General features: G+C 33.2%; 1 protein-coding gene across 10 annotated transcripts in view; it reads left to right on the forward strand.

Annotated features, from left to right (window-relative positions):
- Positions 1 to 24,277, forward strand: part of Mia2 (MIA SH3 domain ER export factor 2) — a 98,331-nt gene that overhangs the window by 37,027 nt on the left and 37,027 nt on the right. For 7 of the 10 annotated variants that reach the window (XM_076848238.2, XM_076848239.2, XM_076848242.1 and 4 more), the window contains 10 exons: positions 2,302 to 2,323; positions 2,438 to 2,526; positions 9,143 to 9,214; positions 11,428 to 11,538; positions 12,150 to 12,221; positions 12,907 to 13,011; positions 15,087 to 15,209; positions 17,122 to 17,242; positions 20,499 to 20,545; positions 21,314 to 21,404. In XM_076848238.2, coding sequence (XP_076704353.2) covers positions 2,302 to 2,323; positions 2,438 to 2,526; positions 9,143 to 9,214; positions 11,428 to 11,538; positions 12,150 to 12,221; positions 12,907 to 13,011; positions 15,087 to 15,209; positions 17,122 to 17,242; positions 20,499 to 20,545; positions 21,314 to 21,404 — 853 coding nt within the window. The remainder of the gene's footprint in view (positions 1 to 2,301; positions 2,324 to 2,437; positions 2,527 to 9,142; positions 9,215 to 11,427; positions 11,539 to 12,149; positions 12,222 to 12,906; positions 13,012 to 15,086; positions 15,210 to 17,121; positions 17,243 to 20,498; positions 20,546 to 21,313; positions 21,405 to 24,277) is intronic. The other 3 variants (XM_076848245.1, XM_076848243.1, XM_076848249.1) reach the window with 1 other exon arrangement.

The raw sequence follows: 24,277 nt of genomic DNA on the forward strand, positions 1-24,277 counted from the left end.
CATGTCAGGCAGACATTCTACTACTGAGCCACGTCCCCAGCCTTCATTATATATTTTTGTTGCTATCTTTATTATGTGTATTGCAAATGTCCCAGTATGAAATATATTTTCCTTTTCTTTTAATTTTTTTATGATATACAGAAATTCTCACTTTTAAGGTTTTGCTTTTAACACTGAAATCTTTGATCTATCTTTTTTTGTTTGTTTGTTTTGGGGGGTACCAGGGATTGAACTCAGGGGCACTTGGCCACTGAGCCACATCCCTAGCCCTATTTTGTGATTTTTACTTAGAGACAGGATCTCACTGAGTTGCTTTGCACCTTGCTTTTGCTGAGGCTGAGGCTAACTTTGAACTTGAAATCCTCCTGCCTCATTGTTCTGAGCTACTAGGATTACAGGCATATGCCACTGCACCTGGCCCTTGATCTGTCTTGAGTTAATTTTTTAGGTTAGGGATTCAGTATGTCTGGTTCCACATATTAAAATTCATGTATATGAGAATCTTTAATGCATTCTATTCCATTGAATATTGTTGAAAGTAGATGCATGTACATCATTGTTTCCACACATTAGATTACGAATGTTAATTGACTGATTGTATTGTTCATGAATTACATTTTTTTGTTTTTCTTTGTTTCCTACATTAATCAAAAATGAAGAAAAGTGTACCGCATTCCATTGTTATGATGGATTTATCACGTTCTGTTTTTCTGTTCATTCTTGTTTTGCATATTTTGAGGATATTTTGTTAGGTGTATACATGTTTAGAATTACTGTATCTTCTTGGTAAATTGAAACCTGGCAGTATCTAGTGACCTTCTATCACTCTAATGATACTTTTAAGACCTCTTATATCCAATGTTAAGGGAGCCATACTAACTTTGAATGATAGTTGATGTCTTTTCTCATCCTCATATTTTTCAGCCTTTCCATGGTCTCTATTTAATGTGTTTTTTGTAAATATATATATTAATATCTAATCTGGCAATTCTCTTTTTCACTGTTGAGTGTAGTCTGTGTACACATATTATGATTATTGATTATGGATGCATTTGGAGTTTCTTCCAGTTTAATTTATTAATGTGTTCTACTTTTTGTATGTTTCTTTTAAATTTTTTTCACTTTGATAAGTAGATCTTTCTGCCTGGAAGACAAGAACCTCAGCACATTCTTATATCCAGGGTGTCCTTTTTTACTTTCCAATCTTTATCATGTTGATATAATCTATGTTTTTATCCTGGATTTATGATTTATAAGCAGTATCTCTCTCTCTCTCTCTCTCTCTCTCTCTCTCCCCCCCCCCCCCATTTTTTGTTTTCAACTTTTTATTCACCTCTTTTCCATGATCAAGACAATGACAGATATTATAGTATATGATTACTGTTAATTGACATATTTTTTGCTGGGTCATCTAGAAATAATTTTTGTCATCTTTGAACACTTCTTTCAAGATGTGTTTTAATGTCTTTTTTTTTTTTTTTTTCTGGTACTGGGGATTTAACCCAGGGGCAGTTTACTACTGAGCTACATCCCCAGCCCTTTCTATTTATTATTTGGGACAGTATCTCACTAATTTGCTGAGTCTGGTTTTGAACTCTCAATTCTCCTGCCTCAGCCTCTCAAGCTGCTGGGATTATAGGGCAGGCACCATTGTGCCCGGCCTGACTTCATATTTCTTAACTTCCATTTTTCTATTTTTTTATGGGATTCTGTTACTTTTTTTTAAATTGTAGGTGGACAGAATACCTTTTTATTTATTTATTTATTCTTTATGTGGTACTGAGGATTGAACCCAGTGCTTCACATGTGTTAGGTGAGCACTCCATCACTGAGCTATAACCCCAGTCTTGGGATTCGGTTACCTTTTGAGAAGGTTCTTCAATCTGATGTTTCATCCCCTAATTTCTTCATCTGTATCTATTCTGCCAAACTTTGTCTTTTAAATTGGCTCTTTTCATTTCATGTCTATACATATTCTGTAGGTGACCTAAGTTCCTTTTTGTCTTTTCTACTTGGTTATGTTACCTCAGCCCTAAGAGTGCTGCTTTCTCATTATTCAAGAGAGAAAAAGCTTTTTCCAAAAAGAAAAAAAAAAAAAAATTGGTTTGTGGTTTCTTTAATTAGGGAGACTTTAATATGTAGCATTTTTTTTTCATTGGAAGTAGAACTCTTTTGGCTAACTCATGTTTATAGTAAGGCAAGAAAACTGTTATTTTTAAGTTGGGAGTAGAAATTAAATAAATTAGATTTACTTGAATGTATGCTTGTTTTAATGTGATTTTTGTTAAAAATTTGTTTCAGGTTAGAAGCCGGCTTTACATGGGTAAGCTAATTTTTCTATTTTAGATCCCATCATTTGTTGAGTATAATTTAAAAACTTATAATAAATAATTCATTCATAATAATATTGACCTTTTATTTTGTTTTTTTTTTAAAGGAAGAGAAAAAAAGCTTGCTCTAAAACTTTCTGGACTAATTAAAGAAAAATGTGAACTACTTGAAAAAGTTAGCCTTGTTCAAAAAGAGGTAAGACATTTTTTGAAAATAATATTTATGTTAGAGTCATAGTATTGACTTTCTTTTTTGATACTGGGGACTGAACTTAGGAGTGCTTTACTATTGAACCACATCCTTAGTCCTTTTTATTTTGAGACAGGTTCTTGATAATTTGCTGGCTTTGAACTTGCAATCCTCCTGCTTCAGCCTACTAAATCACTGGGATTATAGGCATGTGCCACTCATGGAACTTTCTGTTTTTCAATGTATCTACTTCTATGTAAATTTAAGATTAGTAATGCTCTATTTGCAAAGTATGAGAGTTCTATTGTTTCTCGACTTTAGTGCTTAACCCATCATATTAACTTTGGCCATTATATTAGGTGTATAGTGTTTTCTTACTGTTGATTGAATTTGTATTTCTCTGCCTAATGAGAGTGAGTGCATTTTTATATATTTTTTTGGCCATTTTGATATTCTTTTTGTGAATTTGTCTTTTCAGGTCTTTTTCATGTTTTAAAAGGTATTGTTGTCTTTATCCTTTTTTTTATGTAGGAGTTTTTCTATATCTGAGATACAAGTTCTTTGTTAGATATATGTACTACAAATATCTTCTTCCACTCTGGCTTACCTTATTTCAAATGTGCCTTGGAAAGCAGAAATTCTTAATTAGTATAAACTAATTTGTCGGTTATTTATTTATGATAACTGCGTTTTGTTTCCTGATGAAAGAAATTTTTGTCCATCTAAGGGTATAAAGATACTTTTTTGGTGTTATCTTTTAGAAACTTAATGGTTTTTCTTTTTCTTTTTCTTTTTTTTGGTCTTTGTATTAGTTTGTTAGGGCTACTATCATAAAATATCACAGACTTAGGGGCTTAAATAGCAGAAATTTATTTTCTCACAGATCTGGAGACGGAAGTCCAAGTTTAAGGTATTGACTCATTTGATGTCTTTTGTGACCTCTCCCTGGCTTGTAGATGACTGCCTTCTTGCTGTATCTTTATGTGGAATGGGCATACACATATTTCTGGCATCTCTGCATCCAATGATCTTTTCTTATAAGGACACCATTCATATTGGATGAGGACCCATTCCAGCAGTTTCATTTTAACTTAATCATAATTTTAAAGGCTCTGTCTCCAAATGAAGTTATATTCAAAGTACTGTGGATTCAAGTTTCAACATAGAAATTTGTGGAGGACACAATTCAGCCCATAACAGTTTTTGTTTTTTTGGGATACTGTGGATTGAACTCAGGGGTACTTGACCACTGAGTTACATCCCCAGCCCCATTTTGTATTTTATTTCTCACCGAGTTGCTTAGCGCCTTGCTGTTGCTGAGGCTGGCTTTGAACTGGTAATCCTCTTGCCACAGCGTCTGAGCCACTGGGATTATAGGTGTGCATCACCACAGTTTTTAATCCATCTGGAATTGAATCCATGATGATGTAATTGGAAGAATATGTCAATAGTAAATTTTTATATGGATATCACACTAATTATTGACATTTATTTATTTGTTTGATTTTTAAAATTTTTTTAGTTGTAAATAGATCTTTTATTTATTTATTTATGTATTTATGTATTTATTTATTTATATGTGGTACTGAGGATCCAACCCAGGGCCTCACACATGCCAGGCAAGTGCTCTACCACTGAGCCACTACTCCAGCCATAATTATTGACGTTTATTGAAAAGACTTTTTTCTATTGTTTTATAATGTCATCTTAAATCAAGTGACTGAATATTTGTGAGATTGTTTCTATATTATATTCTGTTGGTCTTTTTAAAAACTTTTATGCCAATACTATCCTTTTTTGATTACTATAATTTTATAACCAGCTTTTGTTATCAGACAAGGTAAACCTACAAGTTTGTTGTTCTTCAGAATTGTCTTGCCTCTCATGACAGTCTTTCTGTATACATTTAAAATCATTCATGTGCGCGCGCACACACTCTCTCACACACACACACACACACACACACACACACACATGCACACAACCTGCTACGAATTTGGATTCTGTTGGGTGTATAGGTCAATTTTTAGAAAGAATTGACATTTTTATAATGTTGAGTTCTTATCCCTGGTGGTACATTCTTCTATTTATTATGTCTTTTAAAATTCCCTCAGCTGGGTGTGGTAGCACATGCCCAATTCCAACAGGATGAGGCAGGAGGATTGCAAGTTTGAGGTTATCCTTAGTAACTTAGGAATTAGGAAGGCCCTAAGCAACTTAGCAAGACCCTGTCACAAAATACAAGATAAAAAGGTCTGGGGATATAGCTCAGTGATAAAACACCCCTGGGTTCAATTCCCAGTACCCCCACCCCCCAAAAAATTTTTTTACAAATTTTTGATTTATGGTCTTGAACATCTTTTCTTATATTTATTCCCAGGTATTTTTTTTTTTAAACAGCTTTATTGGGATACAATTACATAATATAAAATTCACCCATTTAAAGAATATAAATGAATGGCTTTTAGTATATTCACAGAGTTGTGCATTCATCATAGCAGTCAACTTTCAAACATTTTTATTACCCCAAAAAGAAACTATGAACCCTTTAGTTATCAATCTTCACCCAGTCTGTCCCATGCCAAAGTCATGGATAATTTCTTTCTATTTCTATAGATTGGCCTGTTCTGGACATTTCATATAAGTGGAATTATATAACATATGGTTCTTTGTGATTTTCTCTTAGAATGATGTTAAATACAGATGCAACAATTCAACTCCTAAGTGTATGCCCAAAGGAAATGTTTCATTCATATTATAGCATGTATCAGAATTAATTTCTTTTTTGTCAGATATTCATACCACAATTTATATATCCATTTATCAATTGATGAACATTTAGGGTTATTTCCACTTTTGGTGTTATAAATAGTAATGCTTACTATATTCATGTACAAGTTTTTGTGTGAACATACAAAAGAATTACCAGTTTTTCACAGTGGCTGTACCACTTTACATTCCCATCAGTAGTTTGTGAGTTTTTTGACTTTTGTATACCTTTCCCAATACTTGTTGTTGTATTTTTTTTATTACAGTTCTACTGGGTGTTAATTGATATCTCATTGTGGTTTCGATTTGCATTTCCCTGATGGCTAATGATGCTCCCTGATGGCTGATAAGCATCTTACTATAGCTTACTGGCCATTTGTGTATCTTTTCTAGAGAAAAGTTTGTTCACTTCTTTGCCTGGTTTTTAATTGGGTTGTCTATTATTAAGTTCTATCTTTATGTATTCTGGATATAAAGCTTATCAGATACATGATTAACGAATATTTTCTCTCTTGTGAGTTGTTTCCTCACTTTCTTAATGTTGGTATACTGTGAAGCATAAAAGTTAAAATTTGATGATGCTCAGTTGATCTTTTTTTTCTTTCCTTTTCTGTGCTGTTGGTAGCAGGTATATGTAATGACTGCTTAATACAGGATCACAAGACTTACACTTGTTTCCTTCTAGAAGTTTTATAGACTTCTTATGTTTTTATATAGTGTGAGGTTTTGTATGTTGATTTTATATTCTACCACTTAATTGAATTCATCTATTAGAAACTATAGTTTTTTGGTGGAGTCTGCAAATAGAGATAATTCTATGTCTTCTCATCTAATTTAGGTAACTTTTATATCTTTTATATATTTTTTGTTGTTGTTGTTCAAGTGTGTATGATAGAACTCTTCTAGGTCTGTTGACTGAAAGTGGTGAGAGTGGATATCCTTGCCTTGTACCCAGGATCTTAGAGGAAAAGTTTTCAGTTTTTCCTGATTATGTTAGCTGTGAGTTTTTCATAAATGGCCTTTATTATGTTAAGAAACTTTCCTTCTATAATTAACTGTTAAAGAGTTTTCTCAAGAAAGAATATTGTATGGGCTGGGGCTGTAGCTCAGTGAGAGCACTTGCCTAGCATTTTTGAGGTACTGGGTTCGACCCTTAACACCACATAAGAATAAAAACAAATAAAATAAAGGCATTCTGTCCATCAACAACTACAATTTTTTTTTTTTAAAGACAAGATATTGTGCTATGTCAAATGCTTTTCTCTGTCAGTTTTTTTCATCATGTAATTGTCCTTCAGTATGTTAAGGTGATGCATCACATTGATTGATTTACATATGTTAAACTAGCCTTGCATGCTGGGGATAAATCCTACAAGATCATGATGTATAGTCTTTTTTTTTTTTTTTAAAGTACTGGGAATTGAACCCAGCAGTGCTTTACACTGAGCTATATCCCAGCCCTTTTTTAAAATTTTGAGATAGGGTCTCCTAAGTTGCCAGGCTGTCCTTGAACTTGGAATCCTCCTATCTTAGTTTTTTGATGAGTTGTTAAATTTCATTTGCTAATATTTTATTGAGGTTTTTTGCTTTAAAGCTTATTTTTTGTAATTTTTTTTCACATTAATGTTTAACAGAAATATTGATCTGCAGTTTTCTTTTTCTTTTGGTGTCTTTATCTTGCTTAGGTATCAAGGTGATGCTGGCTTCTTAAAATGTGTTAGAAAGTATTCCCTCTAACTCTGTGTGTGTTTGAGAAGAGTTGAAATATTGGTCTTAATTCTTTTTTTGAAAATTTGTTTGAATTCTGCCACAAAGCAGCCTGGTCCAGGACTTCTCTTAGATGGGAGATCAGATTACTTTAATAACAGATTGAGATATGTAGGAGCTATATTTCAGTTCAAAAGATTAGTCTGTTTCTGGTTTAAGCTTTAATAAGATAGTCAGTTTTAGCTGGGTGAAGGTGGTGTATGCCTGTAATCCTAGTGACTTGGGAGCCAAGACAGGAGAATCACGAGTTCAAAACCAGCTTTAGCAACTTAGCGAGGCACTAAACAACTCGGGGAGACCATCTCTAAATAAAATATAAGAAATGGCTGGGGATGTGGTTTAGGAGTTAAGTGCCTCTGGGTTAAATCTCTGGTACCCAAAACAAACAAACAAACAAACAAACAAAAAAACCCAGTTTTGATTAGTATCAGTTTCCTAATAAATACCACTCTAACAAATTACTACAAATTTAGTGATGTAAAGCAACAAAAATTTTTTCTAATTCTGGAGGTCAGAACTATAAAACCCTTGTTGTGAGCTAAAATAAAGATTCAGCAAGTCTGTTTTCTTATGCAGGCTCCCAGAGAGAATTTATTCCTTACTTCTTCCAGATTCTAGAGGCTGTAGTGATTTTTTGGGCTCATAGCTGCATCACCCTGATCTCTGCTTCTGTCTTTACATACTTCTAAAGATACTTGTTAGAGGGAATAATAGACATCTCATATAAAAATATACTTTTTGAATAAATCTTTGGATAATCTTCAGTACAACCTTGCCTAGACTTTTCACCTCCTTTTTTACTTGCCTGCCCTCTTTGTTTTTGGTGCTGAAGCCAGGGCCCTCTGCATGTTAATAAGCACATGATCTACCAGTGAGCTACATATACCCTCAACCCCCTTGCCTCTTGCCTTGGATATATTGGGCTTATCAGAATATTACTGTTTACTCTCCTATCTCAAGATCCTTAACTTCATTGTACCTGGAAATACTGAGGATTAGTACTTAAACATCTTAGGAGAGGTTATTATTCAGTGAAGGACAGGGTCCTATCCTGACACCTGAGTTCCATGGCTCATCCTACTCAGCAGGTCCTGAATTCTGCATTTTATCTTCTCAGCTTCTGCTTTTCATGATCTCTTTGCTCAGTTTCCCACCTGTCAGCCTTTACTTTTTGGTGAAAAAGAATTGTCAAATGCTGAATTTGTCTTTCTGGGAATTCTCTCTTCTCTCATATTATTTTCACAGTTTTAAGTAGTCTTTGAAGCCATCAGACAGATCCTGTTTCTTTTTTGTCCAGTTCTTCTTAGCAGAAAGACTGATTTAAAATAGCCTGGTTTTCAATTTAATCTCTTTTTAAAAAACAGTGAATAAGTGCACTTTGTCAGATTTTATAATATTGTATATCTTATTGTCCTTATTTTTCATTTATTCATGACAATCCTCTTATGTTCTAAAGATTTTGCATTCCCTACTTGCTTTATTTGTCTTATGCTATGAATTAAAAGTGAAAATTTCTGATGGCCAGCTACTATAAATTTCTCTTTATTGAAAAGACCTAAAAAAGAAGTATACGTGTTAGAGGGAATAATAGACATATAAAAATATACTTTTTGAATAAATCCTTGGATCATCTTCAGTACAACCTTGCCATTATACTTTTCACCTCTTTTTAAATAAAGAATGATCATATGAGTTACAGCCTTATGTTCTTTGAGAAGCAGACTTTGGATAGTTTTCCTAGTCTTTAAAATTTTTTTTGCAGTATAGGGGATTGAACCCAGGACCTGTTGCATAGTAGAAGTTAACTAGGCAAGTGCTCTACCACTAAACTTCATCCTGAGCCTTTCTTTCCTAGTCTTAAGGGCAAAGTTCTGCCATATATTGCCCAAGTGAATGATTTGTGATAACGTTAGCTGCCCTGGCTTTGTTTGTTACAGTGGTCAGATTTGAAGAACTTAAAAGCTGAGTAAATCCAAGTGAATTTAACATACGTGAGGAAATAGATGCTGTCTGCTTCTTAGACATCTGTCTAGATAAAATCTGGTATAATATTTGTAGTTTTTACTTATGTGTTGCCTTGTTTCAGTATGAAGGCTTAGAGTCATCTTTAAAGGATGCCAGTTTTGAGAAGGAGTCAACAGAAGCACAAAGTTTGGAGGTAAAAAAGAAAAAGAAAAAGAAAATTTAAAACATTGGGGTAAAGGGTTCTTACTAAATAACTTGAACTTTAAAAATAATAGAGCTTCTCAAAACTTAAGTATTTCAAAGAAATGTGAATGAACATCTCTGAATGCCAGAGCTTAAAGAATAAAAAAATTAGAGGTAGGTAGCATAAAATACTTTAAAAATTTGAGCCTTTGATGCTTAACTTGTTTTTAGTGAGGAATAGTCAGTTATTGGAATCTAGAACTGTACAGAAGTTTTTATTCTTCATTGGTAAGAAACACATTAAGGTAACTATTCCTACAAATTTAGGATTTGCTGGAAATAATACATTATGTAAATTGCCTTTACTTCATCCAGGATAGTAGAAGTTAACTAGAATTAGGCCAATGTAAGTAGTAGAGTACTAGTAAATGTTTAACAACCACTCTCTGAAGAGCATTTACTGAGTTTTATGTATAAATATTCCCACTGTGGCCAATTTTAGGCTATCAATATGATCTCACTGAATAACACATTTTGAAGAGATTTACATAGTTGACTTTCCTGAGCCAGGTGTGATTCAGTTATTCATAAAGAAGGAAAATATGGTAATTTAGCTAAACTAGGACAGATTCAGGTCTTAATGCTGTTAGAGATGAAGGTGTTGTATTAAGTGAAGTAGTAGAGAAGGACAGTAGAGGAAGCCTGTTTCTGATAATGTAAAAGTAGAAAGCAGTAGACCTTGTACCTTTGACATATATGTTCAGTCCAGGTTGGCAGTTCTCAGTCACTAATGTCTGTTCTTAGAAAGTTATATGTCATGATTCAGAATTTCCTTGTTAGAGCCACAAGGAATTTATAAATTGAATTCCCAAATAAAACAAATTTCTTGGTTTTCTCTTTCTTCAGTTGTTACATTTTAATATCCAATAACCACTGAAATTGTATTTTATTTGTTGACCCTGTTTTAAATTCTATCCCAGTAGTAATTTATTAGTTTGATAAATAAAAAGAATTTTAGAAGACTTTAAGCATGGTAACAGAACAAAAAATGGGTAGCAAAGACATTTACTTAAGTTAGGTGATACTGTGAATAAAATAAAATATACCAATTTGTTGTCAAGGCATGAATTTATATAACTTAGTAGTAAAATTTGTTGAGTTTTTAACTGAAAGAAATAAATTTTGGGAAATTTTCTCAAATTTAGAATTTTTTTTTTTTTTTTTGGTGGTGGTGGGGGGATTGAACCCCTAGGGTCTTGTGCATGCAAGGCAAGCACTCTACCAATTGAGCTATCTCCCCAACCCCTCAAATTTAGTAATTTTTTAAATAAGTATTTTTTCAGGAGTAGCCATCATAATTGAGTACACACTATATATAATGTGATATAATTTGTGGAAAGTTTGATGATTATAGATAAAAATCAAACAAACAAAGTAATTTTGATTCAAGTTAGATTTCCTATAATAAAATTGTCAAATTTGGGTAAATATATAAAACAAGTTTTTAACAACAGTAGTATCTTTTGATTTGTTATTATTATTATTTTTTGATTTGTTACTTTTTAAAAAATGTTTGGTGAAAGATCACAAATATCAGAGGTATGTTTATTATAGCATTTAAAACCCACTTGAAATAATCTAGTGACTAATCACTTTAAATCAAAGAGGTTATAGAAAATATGTCATAATTCAATGGGGGAATATTATAATTAAGCAATCTTGATTTGTTTTGTAGTTTATTTTAAAAATTTTCTCTGTGTGCAGTTCTAGGGATAAAACTTAGGGCCTCATGCATGCTAGGCAATCACTCTATCTACCACTGATCTTTTCTTATTGGACCTGTTTTTCCTATTTTTCCTTAATGTGCTTTAGGGCAGAGGTTGGCAAACTGCTAGGATTTTCCACCTGTTTTTGTAAATGATGTTTTATTGAAACACAGCCATGTTTGTTCATTTAGGTATTGTCTTTGTTTCTTATTAATAGTGACATACACAGTTGAGTATTTATGACAGACTGCATGCCCTACAAACCTGAAATATTTACTCTCTATTTACAGAAGTTGTTTGCTGACCACTGATATAATTTCTGTTATTTTAATATTATAAAAATGAGCAAATATATAAATTACATATGTAATATGTACATGTGTTTGTCTATTCTGGTCTGATTTACCTTAACCAAAAATTCATGAGTCTATCTTATAAAGTTGATTTTCTGTTTTAGGCAACATATGAAAAGCTGGATAGGTCCAAATCTAAACTTGAGGATGAAATACTCTTTCTAGAAAAAGAGCTAAAAGAAGAGAAATCTAAACATTCTGAACAGGATGAATTGGTAAGGCTTTCATATTTGAGGAGAATATAAGAAAAAGACAGTTATTGTTTTAAAAATTAATCCAATATTGCTAAAATATTACATGTACTATAAAAAGTGCAAAGAATACAGAAGAGCAAAAATTTCCAGATCTACTCTTTTTACTTCCTAGATGTTATTTTAAATTTTTTGCATGTTCCAATAGAAATTTTCTATGTGCATTCTGTAAGTAACTCATACATATTTCAAGTTGAATCATTACATGCCTGGGTGGGTATTTTTATTACTTAAATAAAAGATATATTAAGAACATTATGACTTTCTGTTTAAAATATGGCTTAAGGAAAATTTTGATGTGTGAGAGATTATTTAATAAGATGATGTAATATTGGTGGATTTACTTGAGCCTGTATAAGTGTTACAAAATACTGAATTTGAGTTTAGATACTGTTATGGAATTATGGAATAAAATCCCTACCAGCATATGGTAAATAAACTGAGGAACTTCTAAATTTGAGCCCTTACTTATAAAACAAAAACAGTAGATTAACAATATATCTAATATATATGAAATCTTTGAAACTGAAGGGGTTTAGTAAATACTTATTTTTTGAATGATACTGTCTTTACAGATGGCAGATATATCAAAAAGGTTACAGTCCCTAGAAGATGAATCAAAATCTCTCAAATCACAAATAGCTGAAGTAAGTTGAATTAGTCTAACAGTCTATTGCTTGTGAAAATCACTGTAATTTTATTGTTATTTTTATTATTAAGAATTAAGATACTATACTAGGATTTGAGATATGGGGAATCTTAAATATCTATTTTTTTTTACTTGAAGTACTTCAGAGAAGTTCATTTTTTACTGGGCAATTGAATGTGAATAGCACATTGTGGATACAGAAATGTCCAGGGGGTTTAAATTTTAGTAGGGGAGACACAGATAGTTAACAAAATTTGTTGCATAGTACCTAGTTTACAGACCATTAAATCATTTGTTCACGTCACATGGCAAATTAGTGGCACAACCAGGACTATACACCTGATTCTACTTTTTTTTTTTTTTAAAGAGAGGGAGGGGGGGAGGTGATAGAGAGAATGAGAATTTTAATATTTATTTTTTAGTTTTCGGCAGACACAACATCTTTCTTTGTATGTGGTGCTGAGGATCGAACCCAGGCTGCATGCATGCCAGGCGAGCGTGCTACCGCTTGAGCCACATCCCCAGCCCTCTGATTCTACTTTAATGTTTTTTCCTGTAATACTATGCTGCCTTGGGCATGTTTTTGCCTTTGTTTAAAGTCCATGTTCTAGAGAGAAATGTGTAAAGATAAGCTGTTATGTTAAACTAATTGTTAGGAACTCAATAATTTTTGTTTTACTTAGGCTAAAACAACCTTCAAAATATTTCAAATGAATGAAGAACGACTTAAGGTAGCAATAAAAGAGGCTTTGAATGAAAATTCCCAACTTCAGGAAGGTCAGAAACAGGTTTGTACCCTGTAAAGACTCTTCAGCTCAAGAATATATAATCATAAATTTTCTGGGAATACTTATTTATTTATTTTTAAAAATTTATTTATTTATTTTTATTTTTTTATTATTAGTTGTTCAAAACATTACAAAACTCTTGACATATCATATTTCATACATTTGATTCAAGCATGACGTACTCATCCTAGGAGCAAGAGTGGGCTTTTTTTTTTTTTTTTGGAGAGCACAAGAGCAGGACAATCTCTGTTGCTTACTTTGTTGTTTCTTTTGCATAGAATACTAAAGTGTATACTTCAATTACCTTCTTTTTCCAGGAATGAAAGTAAACTGGGGTATTTAGCATTTTGGTAAACACAGAAAATAGCATTTAGCACCCACTCCTCAAAGCTAGCCTGCAGGGCAGGGTGCAGAGAATACCAATCAGGATTATTGAAATTTTCAGTTGGGGACTTAAGGATGGAAGGAGTTCTAGTGGTAGATAAATTAGGATTTAGCTTTTATTCTCTTCTTCATATAGACATATATACAGTCCCATACATTCACTTATATTTCCTACTCTTTGTTTTCCTAATAAAGTTAATAGTTTTTCAGTGAGAAAAATTTTAGGGGTTATTGTGATTCTCTCAATCTGGTTTACCCTTATTATATATTCCATTTTTACCCAACATTTATTTTACCTGTAGTTAATAATGGTTTTGTTTCCTGTAATATCTGTCTGTAATCCTTCTGTACACTGTCTTCTAGGGATGTGAATTTCTTATTTACGCTTTCAAATGCCTTGGTTAACTTGTTTATTTTATTTTCTTTCTAGAAGCAATTTCTCATGGTTCAATAGTAACTTGTTCTGTAGATCTGTTAGGCTTCTGTTGTCCTTAAATTTCACTTTCCTTCCACTCTGAGGATTCCAACTCTTTTTCCTGCTGTACCTAAGACTTACTCTTTTGTAGTTAATTCTTTTGATTAGCTTCTTGAGAAAGAGGTATAGAAGGTAGTGTTTTTAGACCTTGCATACCTGAAAATATCTTTTTTTTTCTCTATTACTTACTGATATTTTTATAGCATCTGACTTGCAATTATTTTTCCACAAAATCTTGTCATTATTATTCCATTGGCTTTACTGTCCATTGTTGCTTTTGAGAAGTTAAATGCTGTATGGATTATGGTACATGTTTTTGTTACCTTTTCTTCCCTGAAAAATTTTAGTAACTTTTCTTCGTTTCCAGTTCTCTGAAATTACATGACTATGTGCCTTGGTGTGTGTTGTTTTATACATTGTGTTGGATCCTTTCAGTTTGGTTTGATTTGGAAACTCCTCTTGATTCAGTTCTGGGAAATTTACTTAAATTATTCCATATTTTTTGGGACATAATTTCTGTAATAATGACTTGAAAACATCTTCTTTTTCATCTTTATGTAACTTTTGTTCATTTTTTTTCTAATCTTTTTTACTTGTAAGGATTCTTTTTGGTTTGCTTTTGCTTTTTTTTTTAAAATCTTGCTGAGGATTTTGAAGGTTTTCTGAAATATTTTTCATTTCCCTGAATTGCCTTGTTAACTTTGAGTTTCTTTATTTTGTGTTTTGGCCTATATCTTATCTAAAAGATTCTCTTTACAGATATTTGGAGATTTATGGCTGTTTTCTTATTTGAGATGCCTTCTAAATCTAATTGGAAGTACCACATTTGTCACCCAGGGTCTTTTCTATAGCGTGATCTGGCTGGGGTGTTTCCAATTAGAGGATCTCTAGGATCTCAAGGCCCTAGGTTCATTCCTCAGTGCTAGATGAAAAAGGTAAGGAGGAGACCAAATATAATGGATATGTACATGTCAGAAAGCCTTCTATTTGATATGAATTTATTTTGTAAATCAGTTGAATGTGTAAGTTGTCTCTTATTTTGTCTTACTCCTATTTTGAAAGTTCTTTGAAATTAGGAGCCATATCTTTCTTTTTTAAGTAGCAGCACTGCCTTTTTAATATTTTTAAATGTATACCCAAATATATAAATAAGTGCATCTACCCATAAGCATGATGAGGTGAAGTTGCATTTCTCTGTTGTTTTTTTCAATTTCAGCTTTTGCAAGAAGCTGAAGTGTGGAAAGAACAAGTGAGTGAACTTAATAAGCAGAAAAGTACATTTGAAGAATCTAAAGTACATGCAGAACAAGTTCTAAATGATAAAGAAAATAACATTAAGGTAAATGGCTCTCATCAATTTTAGTGACTGAGCTGGCTAGACTTTTATACTAACTCTGAAATTTGAAAACTTTTGTTTTTAGCCACTTTTGATTATGTATTTGGCCAGATTTCAAAATGCTAGTTGAAGATCTTTATAATATATATCAACATATATGTCTGTATGTCCTTTTTTTCCTTTTTGTCTCTGCAGTATTTTAGCATAAGTATTTCATAAAGAAAAAGAATAATGTTTTTGCCTTTCTAGGCTTCCATCTGCTTTTGATGGTAAGAAGATGTTAGAGTTTGAGAAATTAGGCAGATAGTTAATTTTTTTTTTTTTTTGCTTGTGTACCTTTAATACTTATTGGTGTTTTGTACTTTTACAGAGATGAAGAATTTTTAAAGAGTAGATTTACTTTCAACTTGACTCTAATCATAGTAATAAAGTAATTGATATTACTCTGTTGACTTTTTCTTATTCCTTGTTCTCCCTACTGCTAACCCCTTTCCCCTGTGTATATTCTTTTAAATCTTATGTTTTCAATCTATAAACAAATCCTCAAGTGTGAATATGAAGAAATGAAATGTAAAACTGACCATTTTATAATTTGCATAGTAAAATGGATGTTGTCATTATGAAAGCTATACATTTATGATATTTATGTTGCTAGTAAGAATTTTTTCAAGAATCTGATTTTGGAGTTTTATTCTTAATTTGGTATATAGTTGGCCCACGTGTCTGTGGGTGTCACATCTGTAGACTGAAAAAATTACAGATTAAAAACATTAAAAAACAGTATCTGTACTGAATAATTGTATATACAGATTTTTCCTTGTCATTATTCCCTAAACAGTACAGTGTAACAACTATTTATATAGCACTTGCATTGCATTAGGTGTTATAAATAATATAGAAATGATTGAAAGTATACAGGCAGCTGAGCGTGGTGGTATACACCTTCAATCACAGAGGTGTGTGAGGCTGAGGCAGGAGGATTGCAAATTCAAGGCCAACCTCAGCAATTTAGTGAGGAAGTAAACAACTTAGACTATCTTAAAATAGAAGGGGCTGGAAATGTAGCTCAATGGTAAGAAATCACCTCTGGGTTTAATTCCCAGCACTCCCAACCCCTCAAAAAAAGTATACAGGCAGATGTACATAGGTTATATGCAAATTCTTTGCCATTTTATATAAGGGACTTAAGTGTGTATGAATTTTGGAATCTGGATTGAGTATGTCCTTGAACCAGTCCCATTTGGATATGGAGAGATGACTGTACTAATATTTTCCCCCTAAACTTATTGTACTTAAAGAGTTTATAGGGTGAAAATTTTAGAGCAGAGTAGATTTTTAGGTGGGCTTTTCCAGAGAAATACTAAGCACAGTCATTTGATTATCTGTAGTGTTAGAAAATCTTTCTTTGTTCAAGAAAATTAAAGTACTCATATAAATTCTCCTTTTTATCTTTTTAAAATTTCAGTTGAACTCCTCAGGTGGTTGTTTACTTAAATAAATCAAGTGGAAATCTATGATCTTTTTGTGTATTTTATGTCTCACTTGCAAATTTGGTAGTACATAAAATTTACTCCTGAATTAATGGCCATTCTTATTTGTGGTATGTGAAAAATGTCGTATAAGAAAATGATTCATTGCTCTGTAGTTATTTATTTAGCAAGAATGGGCCATTATCAAATGGTATATTTGATTTAGGAATAACTAATTTTGGTTTTCCTTTTACAGAGTTTAACAGTAAATGCTGTAGTTTAAAACACTATTTACATATCTTAATAACAGGTAGAAAATAAGAGCTCATGTGCTCTTATTTATATGTATTGATTTTTCAACTACTACTGTACATTCATAAATTGTAAAGCCATTAGCATAAGGCATTACCTTTCTCTTTTATTTTTTCCCTTTGCTAAATGTCAAGTCTCTGATTGAACAATTGCTAAAGATGGAAGACTGGGGTGCTCTGCTTGGAGACGACCCAACAGATGATGGTAACTTGGAATTGGAAATGAACAGTGAATCAGAAGTTGGTGCTTACTTAGGTATTAAGTCATGACTCATCCTCTTTTGCTAAAATGGTGACTAGCTCTTCTATTCCCTTTTTGTTCCTCATATGCACTATGTTCTTTACACACTTGTACTTTGGTATATTCTGTTTGTCTGTCTGAAACACTGTGTCCTTCTCTCACCATCCCATGTGGTTTAGCTTCACCTAATCCAGTAAGTATTTCTTCAGCCCCACAAATGGACTCTCACAGCTCCTTTATATCTGTCTCTTTATGTATTATATTTGTTGTCATTATAATAATTTTCATAATTGCATCAAACATTTTATTGCTTGTTTTTCTCAGTACTCTTAAGTTAATTATGTGGATGGGTGACTGGTTTAAAAACTGAGTGTTATATAAAAAATAATTCATGATACTTTTTTTGTTTTGTTTTTATCAGATGATTATAGTACTTGGATCTTGGCCATCTCAAATTATTGTTTTGTTTTTGGGTACTGGAGATTGAACTCAGGGGCATTCGGCCACTGAGCCACATCCCCAGCCCTATTTTGTATTTTATTTAGAGACAGGGTCTCACTGGGTTGCTTAATGTCTTGCTTTTGCTGAGGCTGGCCCTGAACTCGTGATCTTCCTGTCTCATTCTCCAAAGCCACTGGGATTATAGGAGTGTACTACCACACCTGGCTCCTGGCTTCAAATTGTTTTTATCATTACCCTCACTATAGCCACTCACTGTATTCTCAAACTAATTCCTTGGACTGGTTAGAAAACAACTTTTATTTTGAAATAATTGTGGAACTGTTAGACCAGGACACAAGAAAAGACCACTGACTCCAATTAAAATCAAATTAAAGCAAGCTTATTATTTCGACTGGCCGGGCTGCCTCTCCCTCCCAAAACGGCGGGAACAAGACAGCACCCCAGCTTTCCTGCAGCCCAGCTTTATAGCCCAGAAAGTTACACAAAGGGGGGTTACAGATAACAGAACTCTGACAAGCATCACACTAATGGTAGTTTACATTTTTTGCTGGCCCCATCATCAGAATTTATGAGGACCATTAGAGCCTCAGAGAGAGTGGTCTGGCAGGGAAGGCCAATATTTGAGGTGTCACTAAAGTTTCGGAGAGGGCTGCTCTCTGGTCAGAGAGCCAGGCATGGGTGAGTTCAAGGCACGCACAGGCATTCCAAACAGGTTCAGAATTTGCAGTAATTTATAGTAAAGCCGAAATTATCTTTTCATGGCTTTGTGGTGTGATTGCTCCCAATTTTAAGAAAAGATCAGGTTGGGTCTATCAGAACCATAGAAAGTTGTAGATATAATACAGAGTGATTCCATGTACCCTTTACTTGGTTTGATCCACTGGTAGTTCTTTTTTTTGGATACCAGAGATTGAACCCAGGGGCGCTTAACCACTGAGCCACATCCCCAGAGCTTTTTGTGTTTTGTTTTGAGTCGGGGCCTTCCTACGTTGCTGAAGGTGGCTTTGAACTTATCATCCTTCTGCCTCAGCTTCCCAAGTCATTGAGATTATAGGTGTGCTCCATAGTGCTTGCCATCCTTCAATGATAGTTCTAACTTATATATTCTTTTTCTCTTCTCTCTTCTCTGACCTACTACTGCATAATTAATTTGTTGAAGAATACGTAATTTTTTAAAAAGTTTCTTTCATGATACTATTAATATTTTGGAAGAAAATTATACTTCCAAAGTGAATATATACAGTAGTCCTCCCTATCCATAGGAGAGAACTTTTTAAGCCCCCAGTAGATGACTGAGAAAACAGTTAGTACTGAATCCTGTATATATTTTTTCTCCTGTACCTACATGCCTATGACAGAATTTTTTTTGTAAATTTTTTTTTTTAGTTATAGGTGAACACAATATCTTTATTTTATTTTTATGTGGTGCTAAGGATCGAACCCAGTGCCTCACGCATGGTAGGGGAGCGCTCTAACCTCTGAGTCACAACCTCAGCCCCTATGACAGAATTTTTAATTTATAAATGTATGCATAGTAAGAGACACAATTAGCAATAATAGAATAATTATGAAAGTTCATATAATTCACATAGTGAAAGTTATGTGAAGGTGGTTTCTTTCACTTGTGATTCTGTAGTAGGTTGTCCAGGTATTGAGATGGCTACTGAGTAACTAATGAGTAGGTAGCATATATAGCATGAATACTCTACACAAAGAGATGATTCATATCTCAAGCAGAAAGGAGTAGGACAGTATGAGATTTTATCATATTACTCAGGATGGCATGCAGCTTAAAACTTGTGAATTGTATGTTCATGGAATTTCCATTTAATATTTTGTAAGTGTTTATGAAACCATGAAAATCCAGAAAGTACAACCACAGATAAGATGGACTGTAGTAAAGATCTATGGACTGTAATAAAGTTCTATGGACTGTAATAAAGTTCTATTTGTGTTTTTTTTTGTTTGTACTTTATCATCTAAGAAATAATTATTTTGCTAATAGAGAGAACCCATGCTTATGTAATGTATTTTTCATTTGGGTTATAGTTCTCATATTTTGGGTGCTGTAGGAATCCAAGAATAGTTGGGAAGTCTGTGATCTGTATTAAGGTGAATGCTTGGGCTGAGGATGTGGCTCAAGCGGTAGCACACTTGCCTGGCATGCGTGTGGCCCGGGTTCAATCCTCAGCACCACATACAAACAAAGATGTTGTGTCCGCCGAAAACTGAAAAATAAATATTGAAGAATTCTCTCTCTCTCTCTCTCTCTCTCTCTCTCTCTGTCTCTCTCACTATCCCTCTCACTCTTTCTTTAAAAAAAAAGAAAAGGTGAATGCTTAATCCTTATTATACCTCTGTTCTTTTAGTTAATGTTGAAGAACATCATAAATGATATGGTACTTCCAGTGCTTTTATTGTTTAGCTTCCTGGGAGCAGGTCCAAGGTTGTTCTGCCTTATACCAAATTCTTTTTTTTTTTTTTTTAAAGAGAGAGTGAGAGAGGGGGAGAGAGAGAGAGAATTTTAATATTTATTTTTTAGTTATCGGCGGACACAACATCCTTGTTTGTATGTGGTGCTGAGGATGGAACCCAGGCCGCATGCATGACAGGCGAGCGCGCTACCGCTAGAGCCACATCCCCAGCCCCCAAATTCTTTATTGTATGTAGGAAGAAGAGGTATTGCAGGGCTGTAGTTGAGTGAACTAACATAATCATTTGGGTGTCTATTGTAGTATTATGCTACAATAATTAATCTAATTATGTAGATTATTTTCCCAAATAATCATGTTTTTGTTTTTCACTATAGATAATCAGCCAAAAGGAGCTTTGAAGAAAGTGGTTTATGCTGCTAAGGTTTGCAAATATATAATATGTAATATATAATGTGTAAATATAATGAATATGGTAGAAGAGAGAGAACATAGATTAAACCCATATGTCCTTAGTGACTATTTTAAAAGTCCATTTTATTGTTCCTATGTAAGTGTATTTAAGAAATGATCAAAATTTTCTTTTTTTGTTTTTTTTTTATGAAATTCATAGTTAATTTTTAGAATTTGTTAAAACAAAAGTTTTCAAGTTCTGTACTTACTTCTTCAGAGAAGTAATATATTTAAAATGTTTTTTATCTCATACTTCCTTTGGTGCATTCTTTTCTTCCGGTCTTATTATTTTCTATCCCTATAGCTCTGTATCTTATTTTGAGAAGTAAAAGCTAGGTTCAGTTTCTTCCGGTTTATTCCTTCTATTTTCTGTCCTAGAAGTAGTATCCTGGTCTTGGATGATGAATATAAAGTCTTGGTAATGTAGTTTGAAGACTGCTTTAATCAAACTTTGTTTTGAAAGTAAATAAAATGAAAGTGGCCCCTCTTTAAGCATCCAGTGAAAAGCATTCACTGCTTTTCTGTATCCCTGTCCTGAAACTGAACTACTCATGATTTTGCTAGCTTTCTATTATGGAAGCTGCATTGTTAATTTCTAAGTGATAATTTCATCAAAGTGATAAAATAGCTGCAGAAGGGCTGTGGGTGGCATATTGAGGTTGTGTATGTGTGTGTGTGTGTGTATGTGTATGTTGTATAACTGATTGATGTTGCTTTTTTCTTTTTTTATTCTTTAAAGTTAAATGCCTCCTTAAAAACTTTAGAAGGAGAAAGAAATCAAATTTATACTCAATTATCTGAAGTAGATAAAACAAAGGAAGACCTTACAGGTAAGTAAGCTATATACTTAACAGTTTTTAATACATTCCCTTATAGAGAATATAATTTTAGAAAGATTGAATTTCATTATTTTTCTTTTTCTTTTTTACTTTTGCTTTTGTTGGCTATTTGTGAAAAATTAGTCTTGATATTTGTTGTTGGTTAAGTCTTCTGTTTCTTTTACATTTAACTGAAATTAAAATAATGAAATAATTTTTAAAAACATGTAAAACCATGAGTTAAAGTTTTATTTTATGGTTGGTATAGTTTTAGATGTTAATAAATAAGGAATAGGAATTTTTTTTTGAGATCTTTACATTTATTTATTTATTTATATGTGGTACTGAGAATTGAACCCAGGGCCTCACACGTGCTAGGCAAGCACTCTACCACTGAGCCACAACCCTAGCCCAGGGAACAGGAAATTTAAAACTTTTATTAATTGCAGAATTGTTCTTGAATAGTGATACTAGTAGCAGTATGGTTTGCTTCTTTAATATATATACATAGTTTATTAGCACATATAGGATTGATGTTATACTGGTAGAAGTGAAGTTTTTCTTTTCATTGAGCTCAGCACAGTGGAATATCCCTGATTTCTCAGCTGCTCGGAAGACTGAGGCAGGAGAATTGTTTGAGTCTAAGGCTAGCCTGAGCAAAAATAAAAGAGACCCTGTGTCAAAAACAAAAACAATAAAAGAGAAAACCTTTCTACTTATTTTGTTAATAGCATTTGTATTTTAAAAAAGTAAACAAGTTCTTTTAGTTGTGTTCGAAAAAAGATTAAGTTAGCATCTCATTTTGTAAAAAAAATTAAAAATTACCATATGTTTATTTATTTTTAATTTTTTATTGATTTTTTAAAAATAAATGACAGTGGAATGCATTACAACTCTTATTACACATACAGAGTAAAGTTTTTCATCTCTCTGGTTATATATATAAAGCATATTCGTACCAATTCATATCTTCATACATTTTATTTCAATAATGATGTCCTTCACATTCCATCATTACTAACCCCCTGCCCTCTCTGTTCCCCTCCCATCCTTCTGCCCTATCTAGAGTTTGTCTGTTCCTCCCATTCTCCCTCTCCTTACTTCACTATGAATCAGTCTCCTTATATCAGAGAAAACATTTGGTATTTGTTTTTTTGGGATTGGCTGACTTCACTTAGCATTATTTTCTCTGACTCCATCCATTTATCTGCAAATGCCATGATTTTATTCTCTTTCATTGATGAGTAATATTCCATTGTGTATATATGCCATATATTTTTTATCCATTCATCTACTGAAGGGCATCTGTGTTGATTCCACAGTTTAGCTATTGTGAATTGTGCTGCTATAAACATTGATGTGGCTGTGTCCCTATAGTTGCTGTTTTTAAGACCTTTGGGTATAGACTGATTAGAGGGATAGCTGGGTCAAATGGTGGTTCCATTTCCAGTTTTTCAAGGATTCTCCATACTGCTTTCCATGTTGGCTGCACCAGTTTGCAATCCCACCAGCAATGTATGAGTGTACCTTTTTGCCACATCATCACCAACACTTATTGTTGTTTGTCTTCATAATAGCTGCCATTCTGACAGGAGTGAGATGAAATCTTTTTTTTTTTTTTAAAGAGAGAGGGAGAGAGAGAGAGAGAGAGAGAATTTTAATATTTATTTTTTAGTATTCGGCGGACACAACATCTCTGTTTGTATGTGGTGCTGAGAATTGAACCTGGGCCGCACGCATGGCAGGCGAGCGCGCTACCGCTTGAGCCACATCCCCAGCCCGAGATGAAATCTTAAAGTAGTTTTGATTTGCATTTGCTAGCGATGATGAACATTTTTTCATATATTTGTTGATTGATTATATATCATCTTCTGTGAAGTGTTTATTCAGGTCCTTGGCCCATTTATTGATTGGGTTATTTTTTTTTTTGGTGTTTAGTTTGAGTTCTTTATATACCCTAGAGATTAGTGCTCTGATGTGTGAGGGGTAAAAATTTGCTCCCAGGGAATAGGCTCTCTGTTCACCTCACAGATTGTTTCTTTTGCTGAGAAGAAACTTTTTAATTTGATTCCATCCCATTTATTGATTCTTGATTTTAATTCTTGTGCTATAGGAATCTTACTAAGGAAGTTGGGGCCTAATCCCACATGATGAAAATTAGGGCCTACTTTTTTTTCTATTAGACTCAGGGTCTCTGGTTTAATTCCTAGGTCCTTGATTCACTTTGAGTTATGTTTTGTGCATGGTGAGAGATAGGGGTTTAATTTCATTTTGTTGCATATGGATTTCCAGTTTCCCAGCACCATTTGTTGAAGATGCTGTCTTTTTCTCCAATGCATGTTCTTGGCACTTTTGTCTAATATAAGGTAATTTTAGTTTTGTGGGTTAGTCTTTGTGTCCTCTATTGTGTACCATTGGTCTACCAGTCTGTTTTGGTGCCAATGCCATACTGTTTTTGGTACTATAGCTCTGTAGTATAATTTAAGGTCTAGTATTGTGATACCTCCTGCTTTACTTTCCTCGCTAAGGGTTGCTTTGGTTATTTTGGACCTCCTATTTTTCCAAATGAATTTTCTGTTTCTATGAAGAATTTCATTGTAATTTTAATTTTAATATTGTCAATATTAATTCTGCCTATTCAGGAGCATGAGAGATTTTTCAATTTCTTAAAGTGTTCTTTGATTTCTTTCTTTAGTGTTTTGTAGTTTTCATTGCATAGGGTCTTTTACCTCTTTTGTTAGATTGATTCCCAAGTATTTTATGTTTTTTTGAGGCTATTGTAAATGGGATAGTTTTTCTAAATTCTCAGTCAATTCATAACTGATGTAAAAGAATGCAATTGATTTATGGGTGTTAATTTTATATTCTGCTACTTTGCTGAATGC

This window comes from Callospermophilus lateralis, chromosome 3 (assembly GCF_048772815.1).
Source record: "Callospermophilus lateralis isolate mCalLat2 chromosome 3, mCalLat2.hap1, whole genome shotgun sequence".
Classification (NCBI taxonomy): domain Eukaryota; kingdom Metazoa; phylum Chordata; class Mammalia; order Rodentia; family Sciuridae; genus Callospermophilus; species Callospermophilus lateralis.